Source organism: Opisthorchis viverrini (genome assembly GCF_000715545.1).
Source record: "Opisthorchis viverrini unplaced genomic scaffold opera_v5_170, whole genome shotgun sequence".
Lineage (NCBI taxonomy): Eukaryota > Metazoa > Platyhelminthes > Trematoda > Opisthorchiida > Opisthorchiidae > Opisthorchis > Opisthorchis viverrini.
The window spans coordinates 486,544-505,004 of record NW_008751826.1 but is presented as its reverse complement, the minus strand read 5'-3'; the positions used below and the strand labels follow the sequence as shown (position 1 = coordinate 505,004).

Genomic DNA, 18,461 nt, shown 5'->3' with positions numbered 1-18,461 from the left:
GTTTTGTAATGCCAAGAAGCTAGAGGCTGCTGGGTGGTTCAGTGTAGCTTGGGTGCTGGGAGTAATCACGGAGAACTTGGAGCTTAGGGACACCTTGGGAGCATCAACGCAAGTGCCGGCGATTGATGAGGCAACAGGTTGAGGTAACTTTTTGCTGAGCTCTCTTTGCATTCGAGTACGGGCAGCTTTGATTATTGTGGTTTGGAATTTTTGGTGAAGGAGAGAAGGGCCTGGGATGTTACCAGACGCGCGGCATCCTTTTCATCCCGGAATCGCATTATTATTGAGCAACACATGGATGGTCTCAGCATTCGGAGCCGCCGGGCTGTGCGCACGGTATCCAGCATGCAGTGAGGATGGCAGTTTTGGTATGCTCAAGCTGAATTCGATCAGGTGCGTTGAATATTAGGACTTGATGCCGACATTCGAAGAGTTGACATATCTCTGAGGCAATCGTGTCATTTAAGATAGACGCTTTTCCTAAGTTGGTTGGATCGCATGTTGCTTCGGGATTTAGGAGAAATGCAACCGACTGTGTGGTTTGCAGGGAGGATATTTCATTTTCCGTATTGTGTCGACGTGTTCTGAGATTTCCCAGGTCTTCCAGAACCTGCGATTTTACTGTTAGCCGTGAGAGAAGCGTGTTACCTGGTTGCGGAAGCAAAGATATGTCGGTTAGAACCACTGAAAAATCTGACGTTGCCCGTGGTACTGTCTTTGCCAGCCTAGATAGATGAGAGGGTCGGGAACTGGGTCTTCTGGCTACGAGCCGCCTCTTTGGACACACTGTGGAGATAGATTATGGGGATTTTGGGTCCAACAACCGCTTAAAATAGGAATAAATGTACCGTATCATAATGAGGTACTTCGGAGCAGGTTGAGGAATAGCTGAGCTGGGGAACAAACGGTTGAGAGAGCACTGGAGGGTATGAAAACTCTAGATCGTATTGCAAGCGCCACAACCCGTCTTGGCCAACTATGTGGGCTGGTAGTTTAGACAGGACAGTGAGAGCGTTGGACATTGGTGGCACGTTGACTGGGACAATTATGTAGAGGAGGACTAAATGGGCTGAAGGCTAACACTCATTAGGCCTACTGTTGAACTCTGTGACAGCAGATAATTGGGGAATTACGGTGGAAAATAGTTATCCAGTATAAAGAATGGTTAAGGACATATAAGTGGGCTAGAATCCAAAAACGTTGCTAAAATCGGGTCCAGTACGCATTTGAGTTAAGCGACGTTACAGTTAGTGGTCAAGTAAAGGATTCCGTTGTCACCTCTTCCTATCCTCTTGACCCGCTTTAGGCCAATAAAGTAATTAAATGCCAACTTGATCAAAACACGCAACGTTACTGCCCTGGCGGTATTCTTTTCTTTTTCCTATTTCCTCGTGCCAACTTACACCTCGTACAAGACTAGTCCTTACACCGGATTACCCTATTAACTGTTTAGCGTCCATTGTTTTCGGCAAAAGCCTACTGTCAGGAACCAAACCAAAATTAGCTCTTTTCGTCCTCAAATCCCTGAGTGACTTAATCACCTACTAACTCTAATTAGACAGTGCTAATGGTCTGGTTGTTTTCTATTTCCCCAGTGAACTTATGCCTCGTCCCAGTCCAGTTCCCACCTCGGATTACTCTATCAGCTCTATCTAGTAACTGGTGGTCACAGCCTGACTCTAACTGATAAAGACCAAACCAAAGTCGATTTTTTTTCTTCATCTCGTTATTAGAGCGCATTCTGCGCTCATATATATATATATATCCATTTGACGATTAGCCCCACGAAACACTCCCACACACAACATCGCTGAACGCTTCTGCTCGACATGGCAGCCTACACCAACGCTCCGAAGCCGTTTAGCCATGGTGCAATCGCCACAAGTATCAAAATTCCAGTCCAACCGCCTCATTGAAAACTGCCATTTCACTTCTCCTCCGCGACTTGCCTCTACCAGCGTCTGTATGCTGTTTGCCTGGTCAAATTGACCGAGCTGTCTTTACTGGCCTTACTTTCCTCCGACCAAAAAATGGTAGCTGGAGAATTTATTATTGCACAAACCACACTTATGACTGCTTGGATGGTTTTCCACCTAGCAGATCTGGTAGCATGCACGAGGGAAGAAAACCTCGTGTGGTGGACGGGTACGCCCTGCAGGGAGGCTCGCCCTGTTACGTTGCACCATGGCGCGTTCGTAGACCCGCCACCCCTCCAGTAGCACGGGTGCATCGCCCATCGCCGGTGGTTCTGAGTCTGGCCTTTAAATTCAGGAAATAAAAAAAGTACTGTTGACTGCTGTTTATTGCTGGTGTTGGGCTCGCCTCGGTTGAGTTATGCATCTGACAATGCCATAAACCACAGATTAATAAAATGGCCTCCCATCTGTGAAAAAAGCAATAAAATATCTGGGATAGCCCAATGATACTCTGCACGTGCCCATGGCCTGCATTGGCGGGCATAGCTGTATCTGCCTTCGTCACAACAACCGCACCAAAACCCGTTTCGTCATCCAAACAGAGAATACATCTTCTCACCGCTCCCAGTGATAGACACGGACTAGTGGTAGATACTTGCCATGCACCATCTACAGATTAGAGCTGATAACAGTGCTTCGGGGACCTGTGACTATTTCTCTTGTGCACACTTTCTCTCCTGGTATAACCCAACTCATGTAATAGACACCAGATCAGCCAGCTGTTTTAGGAGTCCACTCCCGCCAGCCTTTATGCATCTGATTCCCACACCACACCTCTACGCGCTTTTATTGGCTTTTACTGGACCCCTTGCAATGTGATATCGTATGTTAGCAAACGGAACCCTTGGTCGCTAGCCTCCTAAGTACAAATTTATCTAGTTCCTGCTCAATATAATCACTTGCCATCACCCTAATTGCATCAGGCGTCAAGTTTTTTCCTCTGTGTTTATTAATGCATATTATCCCATTTTATATCCTTACAAATTCACCATGTTTTGCGAATCTCCTCCCATCCCATCAACTTCCCAAGCTTTGAACTTCGGAAGTACCCGTTTTGGACGACCTGGTAAGCTGATATCCGCTCCACCTGGCCTATGATCTACCAATCCGGAATCGCAAAGCGGACCACAAAAACCCTACAACCCTTGCTTCCCTGACCAGGCTGAAAGAAAAAACCGCCGCCCAATAAACTACACACCCCAGCCGAATGATCTCAAACGCGACATCCATCATGGGACTTTCCAAAAACTGAAGCATGTCAGGCCAATGATGGCACGGTACTGTCATACTCAGTTTGATAGCACACCCGCAACTGTTCCATTCCTCCTCCCAAACGAGCCCACTTTCCTATGCGGTTCATTGACCCGAACCATCACCACGACATTCATTCCAACCTGTTGGACCTCTCGCTTGAATCTAACCACTTTTGTGCCCTCATCCAGCTTGACCCCAGCACTTAACTTTCCTACAACAGTGCAACCAGTGAGTCTGCTTGTTCTCAGAGTGCACCATATTTTTGGAACTAAACTTGCCATGTTCTCCCAATTTGAATTGTCGCATCTCCACTTCCACTTTATCTCGTTGTGACTCCGGCCATTCACCCAACCGCCCAAGGTCACCCGTGGCCAGCAGTGGTTTTCCACTTTTAGTTCATGTCAACTGACTGAGTCTTTGAATTAGTCGGACCTCAAGCCCATTGTTCCCTACAAGTTTCGAAGGAAACCTGTTATCATTATTTCATCGAACACTCCTCACTGTTCACAACGTTGCCCCCATTTTCGTGGAATCCCCACTAGCCGCGAATCCCCCAGTCACATGCCCCATTCTGACTGTAAACGCATGATCATGAACGAAGGTATGCCACCCACAAGTTGGGAAATAAACATTATTATTATTAAAACACCCGACCCTGAAATTTTCGTTAGCCGCGGGTGGCTGCAGTTGCATTAGTTTTGATTGCAGTGTGACAGATGAGTTCAGTGCACAAACCTGCAATGCTCTAGTCACGTATGCCAATCTGAAACACCTATGGCGTCAAGGCGGTATATCCGTGAATATCAAGTAACGTGTGTAGCAGGCCGCAGTACGGGCTGTTCTGTTGTATGGCTGTGAAAACTGGCCTGTTTGAGAAGCGAAACAAAGGCGCTTCCGGGTGTGCGTCAATGGTTGTCTCAAAACCATAGCTCGTGTGGGTCGGTGTGGGAAAATCCGTAAGGCCACAGTTAGATAGCAACTTTTCGGTTGTGCGCCGGGGATTTCCACTGAAATATGTGTCCGTACAGTATCTAGCTATATCAGTATCATTAACTCAGACAGCTGGATCGCAGCAGGTTCGGCTGTTTTACTAACTCATTTATTCGGATAGGGTCGACGTGATTTCGGAAGTGAAGATGGTCTGCAGTAATTCGACACGAACGATGAGTTGGATGAAGCCCAGAAGGGTGCTTTCTGTTGATCAGATGGCTTCTGTGGTTGAGTATGGGACGGTTACGAGTTTCGATAATGAAAACCGAGATATCGATTTTATTAAGCTTTACTGTATTGGTATCAGATAGCAGAAATTGAGTGAAGTTTGGATTTGGTGCTCTAAACGAGCGGAGTTGACATTAAGCACCCACCCACTCATTAGATCTTCGCTGCGGCTGGATCCATGGGTGCACGGTTGAGGACGCGTTTGGTCCTTAAATCCTGGGGCTCAGGTCTACACGACTCGGTTGTACGACTGACAAGTATTCACCCCTGTTTACCTTCAACTTCGCCGCTCCCAATAATGGTTGCCAAATCCGCTTTTGAAACATCGATGTCAAAACATCCCGCTTGTCATCGCCAACTGCACTAATTGTGCATTTAGGGATTTTATCATTAACACAGTAAGCCTCCGGGTTCAGTGCGAACACCGATCGAGAATTGTGGACAAACGGACTTGTTAAGCACTTGATGAATAAGCCACTAAAACTTTGATCAACTGTGTTTTAAATGAAATCGCGGAAGATGTGTACGAGTCGCAAATTATTCTACATTTTTTCAGAAACCCTGCCGATTAAAAAACGGTTAACTTGATTGATCACACATTATCTTTCTACCGATGCATGTATTTTTGGGCATGGGGTTGGTATATGAACGACGTATGGATATGAACAACAGCCGTTGTTTGTTGGACTATTCTATTATGTTAATTGGGGCAGTATAGTCAGCTATGATTGTGTGCAGGGGCCCCGCAGTTACTACAAGTAGCCTCGGCAGGCGACATCGAGTACAGATATGAGTACGACGGGCCATTAGACTGGGCCACTGGGCGTAGTTGAGGCCTCATACTCTGCGCTGTACAGAGAGACAGGCCTAGCAATCACGATAAGTATCCAGGGTAGGTAATATCGAACACAATTACTAGTATTACGGGCCGTCGCTGGCCGTTAGATTAGGATACCACGCATAGTTGGATCCTCGTTTTTATCGACGCGCGTTGACACCTGCCCAGTGTTCACCATAGGTAGCAGACATAAACGAGAGCGCCAACAGTTATGGGCATGACGAGTCATCGTTGGCTGTTAGATTGGGACATTGCGCACAGTTAGGGCCTAATACTCAGCGTCGCATATAGGCACCGACCCAACAGTCTCAAAAAATAGCTGAGGTAGGCGATTTCGCATATAGTTATGGTTATGAGGCCCGTTATGTGTGAATAATTTGTGCCTGATATTCATCAGCTCGCATAAATACTAATCAAATGTTTATTGTAGGTAACAAAGATAAGCGATAGATTAGGTCGGATTGGGTTACCGGTTAATCAACGCTGTACATGGATGTGGACCTAGCAGGTACGATAAGTAGCCAGGTAGGGCTATATCGGATACATCACTGAGCATGTCATGCCATCAGATGAGGCCTTCGTGTATAGTTGAGGCCTTATTTCCACCGGCCCGCATGGATAGGTAGCGAAAACAGGCGGTATCGCGTATAGTTATGGGTATGGAAGACCGTCTTTGGGCATTGGATTAAGTTACTGTTCATAGGCGGGGTCTCAGTCAGTGTCGCACGCAGACGTGGACCTAGCAGTCACTATATGTATTCGAGATGAGTGACGGCGCATAGAATTATAAGGGGCTGTCGTTGGGCATTGGATTCGGCGGCCGTGCAAAGGTGTGGCCTCATAATCAGCGACGCACATAAACATCGATCCAGCAGTTATGGTAAGTAGTAGAGGTGAGTGGCAACGGCCACCGTTATCATGGCGGCTGATTTATGGCGGCCACTACCTATGGCACTGTACTATCCACACGCTAGTTATGTATATCTGGGAAAGGGAATCATCCACTGACCTGGTCCTTGCATTGCCACTGCACAGCTGGTGCTGCTGCCAAACGATGCTGTACTTAATGGAAGTTGAAATCCATGGGAAAATGTGTTATGACCAGGTTTACCGAACAAAATCATCTTATCTATTAGATCTGAGGGGTGAAAAGCAAGCGAACGTCAACGATCGATCTTCCAGGCCGGAATTTGCACTAGACATTCTTTAGATGTCCTTTGTTCCTTAATGAACACCGAAGAACGACAAAATATGCTGAAGTGCAAATTTGTTTTTCATCTCGCGTGAATTGGTAGCAAAAGGCGAACCGGTGATGGTCTGTGACCGTGGAATTTAGCTTACTAAACAAAATGCTACGGGTAACATGTCACAAAATGTATAAATGGATTAAAATAACTCATCGTTGAAGTCACAGATTCGAAAACCCTATAGTCTCGGTGAAAATAATTTGGGTGTGCTTCTAGTCAGCGGCCTCAGAAGCAAAAAGGACGACAAGCTGCTCTTGTTTACACACTTGTTCGAAACCGACGTAGCTGCGTATCCAAACACAATAATTCAGTGTGCAGGCACAGTTGTTGGGCAGATTGCTCCGTCACTTTTCTCTCACCTTCGGTTGCGCACCTCTGGCGATTCAAAGGCCACTACTGCAGCGTTTACTTGGATGGGCGTCAATCTGCGTTAACGGAACAAAAATTTCCTGATCTACTCCACAAATGCATTCAATCAAAAGCCTTCCGTAACAGAGTCATTTAAGTGAAACGTTCATTGTTTTTCGTTTATCTTATCTGATTATGCCCCAGCTCATTGTAGCAATCACTGTGTATTAAGGATATTTTCCTTAGCTAAGTTCTCGGTCTGAGCCCCCTAAGCCAGCGTTCGCATCAGAAAAAATCGTCAAGGATGTATGAAGTGCACTAACACCGAAAACGAAGCTAGCAACAATTATTTGGCACTTCACATATAAAGGGGGCCTTTGGCCTTACAATGATTCCAAACATATGCGAGTATAATAAAACTTTTCAAGCCAAAACGTTGTTGTGCATGTTCTCAAACTAAAAGTCACTCTGACCCACTTTCTTATTTTTTCAGCTCACAAAATTTCATTGTCTACTGAGGCAATCATTCATCTGAAGGAAAATTCCGGTGGGAGACTTTCCTAACAACAATGGAATACCAGGATGGTTCGCAAAAGTTTGGACCGGTATTCCAAATTCAAACCCCTGTTTGTTTCAGTCCATTCATGACGCGTCGGGGCTTCCGAAACTTGTACTCCATTGTGTGAATGATACTTATATAAAGTGTAAGCAGCGACGACTTTCTGGAATGCGCCGGTGACAACCGGCGTTTGGTCAATACCGTGTCATAATTGGCTGTTAAGTCTGGACTTTTGACCAATCAGATCTGCTTACGCCAGACCAGCATGCGTCTCGAACTTTCGGCTAATCTCGCGCGCAACAGGCTTCCCTGGCGTTGCAGCACTTGTCTGCCAACGATGAAGCGGCATCCGTGTGTAATTCCGCCGAATGCTCTGTCAAAATAACCCTAACCCCTTGAGAGCCTCGTTATGGCGAGCTAAGGGTCCAAATATCGTTGTGGTTACACAAGTCATTAGACTCAGTGCATCTGAGAACCAACTGGATGATCCGCTAGAATTAGATTTGGTACGTGCGGACATTCGTGAATAGCCGCCCCAGCTAAGTGCTAAATGCAGACTATCTATGCAGTGCAAACATTCAAAAAAACGAAACCGTCTTGCAAATTGGAAGCTGCGGAACGCTATTGGCTGCGTCATCTCTGATGAGTGACAGGCGAAGTCGAAAGGCAAATCTCGTAGTCCAGGAATGCTTTGGCCGAGTTGTGTCACTTATGTTTCAAAACAGATTGGTGGTTAAGGCACGAACGTAATGACCGCAAAGTCCATGGTTCGAACCCAACCTAAGCATCTTGACTATCACTGTTTGGGCTTAGATAGCCTGACAGAATCTACGCACTCATCCCTCCTTTGGGTAATATGTCGTTAAGGCACCTCCAGGGTGTCAGGGCTAAGCAATCATTAATATTTTAGTGGCACCAAAAAGGCGTATTAGTGGGTCTCGAAAGATGCGTCCATGAGACCACGGTGCGCGCAGTGTTGTGCAACAAAATCACTAATATCACAGCTTTTCAATTTTTCATTTTTGTGACCTAATGTGGGGAACTAACTAAATAAAATGGTCCATTTTCTTTAAGTTTATGTGCACTGAAATTGTTTTCAAGCGTTCATTTCGGTTACACTCTATTCGCCCAAGATGTAACGGTTTTATTGTGCAATCTCCGGTGACCCACGCGGTTCCTATATGCACGCGATTCGAATGTTGTCGATAAACCAGTGGTACCTAAAGCACTATTAGCGGCAATGTATAACTATACGGTCGCACACGAGGTACTTAGCACGCAGGCGAATTTTGTATAGAACAAACCAACAAGAGATTGTTTACAAGGTTGTGGTAATAGCAATTAGTAGTTAGCGGCCTGTGGAAGCAGTCATATCCCGCTACACCGCCCTGACAAGTGATGTGGGTGAATATCTCGACTGACGGAATAATATTCCAAACTTGGGGTGACCTGAAGAACATCGTTCCATTCAGAAGCACAAAGAAGCCATGTTCTAGCAAAGGAATGCACCGCTCTGTTCAGTAAAGTCCGGAAGCATTATCGTTTCATTCTGCCGTACATTGTTTCAGTTTAGGTGATGAATATGATGGTAATGCTCATGGCTTTCGCGCGAAAAACACAGCGGTGCTTTGTTAGAATACGGCCACCGAGTGGAGCGCAGGTATTTGACTCATCACCCCAAGTTTGGAACCCGGTTTGCGCCCGAGATGGTTCGTTGACTAAGGCGAAAACTTATTGACAGAAAGGTCTCTGTTTTGACTCCAACCCTGACACCATGAATACCCCTGTCTAAGCTTGAGCACGTTGACAGTATCTCATCCTGCGTTCTTGTTCCGGAAGGTATGGTAGCTAGGCACCACAGCGGTGCTACGGCTGAATTATTATTATTGTCTACTCGTCACCCGACCTCAAGCTGTCATCTCGTCGCGGTGGTCGGGCTTCTGTACTGCAATGATTCCGCGGGCTGCACTGGCTAGAACGTCATCCCACAAGGTGCAACTATGCCAGGAAGGCCAAAATGGTGCAGTTAGACCAAGAGCAGCAAAACTCTGTACCAGGAGTAATCGTGCTACGAGGTGGTCGGAGGGTAGAGTCGCACTGTCCTCTGAGGCAGGAGTGTGAAGGCAGTTAGGTGTTTCCCCCAAGCAACCAGCATGCCCATATTTATGGAGGCAACGATGTTGCCTTCCCTCGAGGAAGGACGGTTATAAAAGGTCGCTCCCAAAAACCGCACACTATGATCGCCAACGGTTGACCGTAACGTCAGGCGCATTATCCAATACGGTTGCAATTGTTTTAAAGCCAGAGAGCTTCGTGCTGCTCAAAAGGCACCCAGCCGCATTAGGAATGAAACAGCAATGCATTATTCCCTGCGCCATTGGGTTAGGCAAATTCTCTGCAGCCGAGCAGGTGAGGCTATTGAGTCCTTCAAAATCGTACTGTCCACTGCCCCGTAGGTCAGACGTGACTCAGAGGCTCAAGGTGCGATACCTCGATCATACACCTGCGCAGTTCGGTGACCACCAATATCCCGTCTCAATTCCTTCCCACCACACAAGCAAACGTCGCTGGGTCCCCGCCGTCCCCCACAACCCCTTTTCGCCACACAAACGCCGATTGGTCATTGGTCCGACTGTTATCTGAAAGAAGGGCTTTCTGCTCCTTGCTGATAGCCAACAATAAACAGAACAACACATTTCCAAATCCACGAGATCCTTCCTACAAAAGAACTTGGAACGTCCGTAATTGACGTCGAATTGGCAAGCAGACATTGCTTGCAGAAACCTTATACCCCCTTAAAATTGATGTATGTTGTGCCTGTGAAACACACATACAAGTCCCACGCGTGGTTGTGTATCTCAAAACTCCAAGGCTGGAATCAGCTCCTTCACATTTCTCTCTTCGTGTGTTCTTTGACCCAGAAGCAATTACTCATGAAATATATAGCGTGGGAGCTGCACTCAGCCCCAAAGCTGAAGTCGCTCTGCTGAATTGGACCTCAGTGAACAAGTTTCTTTCCGCCATCCGGTTATCCAAATCGATCAAGCTCAATGCTTCAGCACAAAAAGCGGTGCTTATTTGTAGTGTCGGTTTATCCCCCAACGGACTGCAGTTCTGATGCTAAGAAGGATACTTCCTATCGAGAGCTTTCTGGGCTCATTCGCCAAGCAAAAAGCACAGACATCATGATCCTTGCGGGCGATATGAATGCCCCGGTCGGTTGTCTGAGCTTCTTGAAATCACATTTGGGCGGTCTCTTCGGAGTCGATGCTCACCGCACACACTGAAGAGCGACTTCTCCGGTTGTGCGCTGATCACGAACTTTCAACACCGTGGGTCCAGTGGGACCACGTGGCCATCAGCCACCGGTGGAGAGCCACAATTCAAGACTGCCGTTACTTCTGGGGCTTGATTCTCATCACGCCATGGTGCGTGCGTGTCTGACAGTTTTCTTCCTTTATGGCCCTCACAAGTCAGCAAGAAGCGTTCCAATCCGGTATCTTCGGAGAACTACCATGGCTCAACACTATCGATCTGAGCTAGCCCAACAACTCTCCGCAGTAAACCAGCACTCTAGTGGTAGTGAGGATGCAGCTGAAGCGTAGCAAAATGTGAAAGGAGCTATGTTAGCGGCATTCAGTGCTGTGTATCCGACCCAACCAATTCAACCACAAGACCACTGGATGTAGTCAGGATCGCTGTCCATGGCTGATGCCAAGAAAGCCACATCAGCAAGCAACGAGTTCGATGACTCACGTAAATCCCTCAAAAGCCAAAAGAGCGAGAGCTCTGGTGGACATCGAAAGCTCGGGCGATGGAGAAGGCTTTTACTACAGGAAATAGCCGCACCCTATATCAACTGTTAAGACCGACTGGCCCTAGAAAAGCCATAGTCAGCGAAACAATAAGTGGAAAAAATGGCCCATTAATTCACTCGCAAAAACGTCCAGTGGAAAGACGAGCCGAATACTTCGAAGAACATTTCGGCTGGCCTCCTGTAACAGTCTGTGGAGACAGTGCATACGGGCAACTGAATGCAAACCCCGATCGCCCGTCAGAAGAAGAAATAAAGTACGATACATCCATACTGTGACGTGAGAAAGCACCAGGACCGGACGGTCTTTTCAAAGAAAGAGGAGAATCATATCTGACAAGGCTTATTGGTGCTGTATGAAACTGAGAGGAGGTGCCTTGAAAATAGGGGATGTAGACGGTTATTCTTATCTTTAGCAAAAGTCCCGATCTGACCCCCTAGTGATGTAAACAATATTAAATAATCTAAATAATTCCGCCTAACGGTTTGGCATGCGCTTCACACCTGCAGTGCAAAGTGCTCCTGCAAGACTGGACGGGTTCAAACCCTAGCCCCATCTTGCGAATGAACAAAGTTGTTCACCCCAGCAGCTATAAAACTCCCTGTGGTCTGGCGGAAAATGATATTTCCATCCTGACTGGGTAGGCCAGAGCAACTTTTGTGAACCTGTGTCATCTGTGGCGTAGGCATTACATCAGCTTATCCGATAAGGGTTGCGTTCAGAACGCTGCAGTGCGCTTTATTATACTGTACGGATCACATACCTATCCGCTACGCCCCGAGGACGTGAAATAGGTTTTGTCGTTTGACCATCGATGTTTTCGGAGCGTCGGCCGAGCCTGGTGGGAACACTGGATAAGGAATGCTGAAGTACGCCGAATGGTATTAAGCAGAAATAACTCACCCTCGATAGATGAATCGATCACACTGCAAACGTTGAACTGGCTTGGCCACTCGCTGTGTATCCCACCCAAACGACATTTTCGCACAATCACGTGAAGGGTGGAAACCAGCCAAAGGCGGTCAAGCAGTGACTTGGCAGCAAAGCTAAAAGCCATTACCAGAAAACTCAGCTGCGTTGGTCATTTCCGTCTTCCTAGATAGGGACCCCGAGACAGACCACATCAATGGTTAGAGACATTGTCAGGCATGGCCCAGTCCTGCCCTCAATGGCGCTCATGCATCCGAGATATTGCCTTCAATGCATAGCTCTCTTCCCATTTCCCCCACCTAACAGTCCGCCTACAGTGCTGTATTTGCGCACTGATTTATCGGCTCCCACCTTCAATGCACAACTGCCTACCGCACCTCCTCAAATCACCGGTGAAAGAAAGTGTGGCAGCTGCAACCACTGTACGCGGTTATCACAGCTGGCAGTGATGATGATGATGATGACGATGATGAAATCTTTCATGACTGCTTTGGTCGAAGTTAGGGACACATATAGTAATCCTGGCGGGTTATGTGAATGCCCAAGTTAGTCGACCAAGTCCGGAAGAAGCACAGTTAGGTGGTCAATTTGGAGCCGATGCTAAGCGTGCGGATAATATAGAGCAGCCTCTTCAGTTGTGTGCAGATCATCTGCTTCCGGCCTAACGCACACACCGAGTTACTTGGTGTCCATCTACCACAAGACAGTCGCGGACTAAATTGGACCATATGGCTATCAGTTACTGATGGAGAGCCTCAGTTGAAGATTGTCGTTCCTTCTGGGGTAGGCGACTTGACACTGATCGCGCCATCGTGCGGGCCTGCTTAGCACTTTGCGTTCCGCTAGCACCATGCGTGCCAAAACAGAGCAGCTCAGTTCATCAACTTCCCCCAGTTTCAGTAGCTGAAGAGTATCGAGCTTATCTGTCTAGAAAGATACGAGAAACGCATTCATGTAGACGACGAAGATAGCCTGAAGGATTAATGGAAACGAGCTGGGCACCGCCCTCAGCCTCCGGAACCCTTTGACCAACCCATCTTACTCGACTCAATGAACACTAAATATCTTCGAGATCAGCAGATATTATTGCTACCAGGAAAACCATACCGGCAACTAGCGACTGTGATGGCGCACGCAGATCCCTGAAACACCGGGTAATCAGGAGTTAAAGAATGACAGAGAACGTCGTTGGATTTAGAAAAACCAGGAGACGGAGATGGCTTCTGCTAAAGGCAACAGCCGTGTTCTGTTTCAACTCATCCGATGAAAGAGTCCAAAGCGTGCAGGTGTCATTGCGATAATATGCAAAAACGACGGAACAGCAATTTACTCCCTCGATCACCGTTTTGAGAAGTGGGCTGAACGCCCCAAAGTACAGTTCCCCTGGTCACCTTTAATACAGCCGCTGGAAGATCCAAGCGGGCCCGAATTGAACAATGACAGCAACCGAAATCCAGCGTGAGATTTCAGTCATAAAGCGCGATAAGGCACCTGACCCAGCTGGTTTACACCCGGTGCTCTTCAAAGGTGGCGAGGTCCTGGTGAACAGTTTGACAACCACGTTGCACAAGACTTGGAGCGAAAACAGGATGACAGCCGGATGGAGCTCCTTAACCGTCATCCCAATATTCAAAAACGGAGTAAGAACGTCATGTGACAAGCAGCGTGGAATCAGCCTGGTAGCCGTTGCATCTAAAGCGCTCACTAGCATTATTTTGCTCAGGTTGATGGATAATCCGGAGAGACAGACTAGTCAGAATCAAGCTGGATTTCGTCCTGGTCGAGGATGGATCGACCGTATCCTTACCTTGAGACAAATTCTTAAACAGCGCCACCCCTTCGAACTTCCCACGTTTGATTTGAAAACTACTTTTGATTCTGTCGATCATCAGCAACTTTGGCAGTGTCTGGCGATCAAATGTGTCCGTTTCAATTTTGTCTTCCTTATGAAGGCAGTGTATGCAAATTTTTTTGGGTGCATACGAATACTGTCATCATCATCGACCGAGTGACATCAGTGTTCGACACTGATTTTTCACTGCCCCACAACCATGCTTTATCTGTGAGTAAAAGAGTCAATGTGGATAGGGAAGAAACTTTGTGCTAGCGTATTACAATCATTCCAAGGCGCCTGCACCTCCACTCAGTCGGAAAATCTGGATGTAGACCGACATCATCATCAGCATCATCATCGACAGCATGATATCAGTGTTCAGCACCGGTGCTTCGCTGCCGTACAACCAAGACTGGAGTATGCGTACAAGTATATGGGAAGCTCTCGCCTGGGTTCACCACGCGCAACGATGTCAGACGAGGCTGGCTTCTTTCCTCTTTCCTCTTCAACTCTGTTACTGATATGCTGCTCAAAATTTCTCTGCCTGCCTCCAAAAGCGCGGGAGTCGAAGTGCTTCGGAAACGTTCCCTCACACAGACGATATTGCCCTCCATGGTGCAGATCCATTCAAAATACAAACAATTTTAAATAACCTAAACAACTCTTTATCAGGAAGGTCAGATTCTCGAAGGCAAACTCTGAATGCCAGAAATCTACTCAGACCCTCACCTCCGCTTGATGTTGACCAGAGAGACAATGCCCCCGCAATATGCAGGGCGTCACAGCCTCGTACCAAAGCCAGATCGCGCTCGTCGGCAGTGGACCAAGTTAGACAGTCTCCCTCCAATAAATTGCTTAAAATCGTTGTATTTTCGCACTCTCAAGGACTCATGCTCTCCCCCTCACTTGTTTGGAATATAGCTGTTATGTCCCCTTCCGTGGGTGTTTTTTAGAGGAACACAGAAGCACGATTTTGAACGCGCTTCACACCTGCATAGGGTAAACTGCTGCCACAAAGCTGGGTGTGATCAAACCCACACCACGTGCTTGCAGGTGAGCCAATCGAGGTGGTAGATGAATTTGTTTACCTGGGTAGCTGTACAAGTTCCGGTAAACTGGCTAGAGATGAGATCATTTCTTGAAGGCAGCTTTAGCCAGCTCCCGACACCTATTGTGCTGACTCGACGTGAGCTTGTCTGTCAAGGGAAGAGCCAACACCGCGGTGGTGCGCCCCTTAGTGCCTTATGGATCAGGGACGTGGTCCCTACGTGCAGAGGACATGCGGAAGATGTCATTGTTCGATCGTCTGTGTCCTCACAGCATTAGTGGGAACATCAGATTAATAATGCTAAGGTAAGCCAGATGATCTTAGGAAGGGGGAACTCCTCCGCGATAGATGAATTGCTCACGCTTTATAGGTTGCAATGGGTGGGACATGTACTCCGCAGGCCGTAAGACCATCTGCCTCACAGAGATCTTTTCACACAGCCCTTTGCCGAGTGGAAATGACCGAGAGGTAGACAGTGTATGACCTGGCAACGAAGTGTGAACAACACTAACCAGTAAACTTGGTCGGGTGTTCAACTGCCGGCTCAGTGGATGGGGACACCTGGACTCAAATCACCAGTGCATAATGACATTGGCGTTAACGGTCGACTCAAGCAGTCAGTGGCGCTTGTACATCAAAGCTATCGCCTTTAATGCGTGTCTACCCGGTTTCTGCAGTAACGGCATTTTCCCAGCTTAGTTCTCGGTCTGAGCCATCCAAGCTGGCGTTCACGTCAAAACAACTACCAAAGGTGCACAAGGTATATTAACGCCAAAAACGAAGTCAGGAGCATTTTTTTAAAGCGCTTCATCTGTATAGCGTAAGTCGTAATAACTTTCTGGAAATTCTGAAGCGTTCCGGGTGCGACATTGGCAACCGGCATTCGGCCAATATTGCGTCATGATTGGTTGTTGGGTCAAGATTTTCGACTAATCAGATGTCGATTTGATGCCTGACTGGCAAGCGTCCAAATTTTTTGGCCAATCTTGCGTGGGATGGACTTCTCGGCCGTAGCAGCACCTGACTGCGAGCGGTAGAGCGGGGTCCGTGTGGAATTCCGCCTGACAGTTTCCCAACAACCTAAACATGCCTTCGCCTCCAGGGCTTGGTTCCCGTTTTCCAGTGATCGAAACTGTAGCAGCTGGAACCAATATGCCTATGGTACACTGTTTATAGCTGATAAATCGAATTGAATTGATTGACTCGTCAAAAACCTTATACACTGACAACTCTGGATCGGTTGTCCCTGCATGCGATGTGAACCTAGAATGACACCGCTGCCGAGGCTGGTATTGCAGAGGCACATGCATAGAGTAATCGAGATGGTAGGTGAACTTGAATCCGGCCAGCCTCAGCTTGCAACACAATGGCACTCACAGGTTTTGAAATTTTTATGACTATTACAAGCCGAAGTCAACCAGAAAGAAGGATGTGGTCTTCGTTTATATGGAAGTCCGTCGATCCCAGTGTATTATTATTATTTTCACCATTATAATGAATTACTTTACAACGCAAACCTCCTTGCACGCCGCCTTTTGGTCGTCAAAATCAAAACACATCGTTCAGCTGTGGTATCCTTTCATTGCATGTCTGCCATACAACTCGAAGGAAGCGCGCTGACAGAACTACTGCAAGGTTGGATAAGCCTAAACGGATTTGTCAGGAGTGATTTTGATCGTTGACTCTTCGTGTTTGGTTCAGACTGAACCGNCTGAGCCACCATGAGCTCGTTTAACATGACTTTATGCAAATTAGGACAGTGACATAGTTCTCCGTTTCCTTCCGCCTTCGATGTATGTTTTGTTGTTAGGGTCATGTATCTCGTTGGCAGGACCAAGGTCCGTTAAGTACACCTGCGAATCAGGCTCTCACTTGCTTAGGAAACTACTGTCGTAGGGTTTGGCACAACAGAAACAAACAAAGTCTCCTACCCAGGACCGTCACCGGTGTCCACTTGTGCGAGAGAGAGAGATGAAAATACGATGAATTAACCTTATTTTCGTTACAAGTTACACTGATCTGAATGTTTCTCTTTTTTTAGCTTTCTTGACTTTTTGAGAATCCACTCTGCCGCCTGCGTGCAGTAACGTCCTAAGACCGACTGCATCAGTCTTAACACAATGGTCTGCATCCCTTGCATTGTAATCCCTGCAGTATTGTGGATTTTGCACCGCCTACTCTACCCTCTAATACTTTTCTTGTTCCCCGGATTAAAGGAGCGATTCCCGTTCCTATGTCCAGGCGCGGCTGCGTCGGCTGAGGTAAGTTGACTGCTTCAGTGTCCTAGTGATTTATCCTAATTGATTGACGTAGCAATTCCGTAACTGGCTTTTATTGACTTCCACAATTCCGCGTAACTTTGTGAGTATGCTTCGTCTGATCAGCAAATGACCGCCCAGATGATTTAACTTCTGGTGATTGACTAGAATACTTGTATGGCTGATCACCAGTCCTCACAAAATATGCTTATGAAGGCATGAGTTTGGATCTGAAATACTGCATATAAACTATAGAACCGTGTGTTCTTGATTCCAACTTCTTCAGATAGTTGTGCGAATGTTGCTTGCATAAATAGCCTACAGTGCACTTCTGCGCAGGGGCTCAAATGTGCTCTCTGGCACGTTATCGAATAACTAACAGGTTACCACATGCCGAGGACTCAGTGTGTTTGAGGTCCTTTCCTTGGCTAACTCATCTGTAATGTTCATTCTCTGGTACTACGGCAGCATTCTTGGGAAACCTTTTTCCTCCGTACCCCCTGATGAGGAAATCTTGTCCACTGCCTCAAATAACATTGTTGATACTGACACAAAGGGTAGAAGTTTCGTAAGCGAATTAACAGACTGTTGGTTAATTGTCTCAATTGTATTTGCTAATCCGGCTTCCTGTGTGGTTGAATACTATGACTGCGTCGTAGCGGCGGAAGACTCATATCACCGATGTTTAGATGGCCACCTGAACCGGTTAAAGTCACTCCCATACCAAACAAGAGCCAGACCCTACTTATTTTCGCATTAAATTCTCTACAATGTGACCACCAGCTCATCAGTTGGCCTTAAAAGACTCGCAAAATCCTCCTCGTTTGTGCACAGTGTCAGGCCCTAAGTGTACTCCACCTCACTAAATTGGACTTGCTTTTTCTCTCTCCGAAGGATTACAGTTTCGGAGTCGTGTATTGAAACATCTTACTTCCCCAAACAATTTACTTTTTCGAGTTCCACTCGTTCACCTGTGTGTTGTGAGGTTCCGGATTTTGCCAAGTCAGACTTACATTGGATGACCGGGGCCAAGCTGATCCTCCTGTGGTTACCACACTCACTACGCGCCCCTTTTTTGAAAATGGGCACTATCACCGATTCTCCCCAGTTGTCTGGGACAGACTCCTTTTCCCAAA

General features: G+C 47.0%; 1 protein-coding gene across 1 annotated transcript in view; it reads left to right on the top strand.

Annotated features, from left to right (window-relative positions):
- Window positions 1-3,098: 3,098 nt before the first annotated feature.
- Window positions 3,099-18,461, top strand: part of T265_14283 (hypothetical protein) — a gene marked incomplete at both ends in the record, with an annotated part of 36,449 nt that continues 21,086 nt past the window's right edge. Inside the window, 4 exons of the mRNA XM_009172930.1 lie at window positions 3,099-3,458; window positions 9,568-9,849; window positions 14,577-14,882; window positions 17,164-17,328. Coding sequence (XP_009171194.1) covers window positions 3,099-3,458; window positions 9,568-9,849; window positions 14,577-14,882; window positions 17,164-17,328 — 1,113 coding nt within the window. The remainder of the gene's footprint in view (window positions 3,459-9,567; window positions 9,850-14,576; window positions 14,883-17,163; window positions 17,329-18,461) is intronic.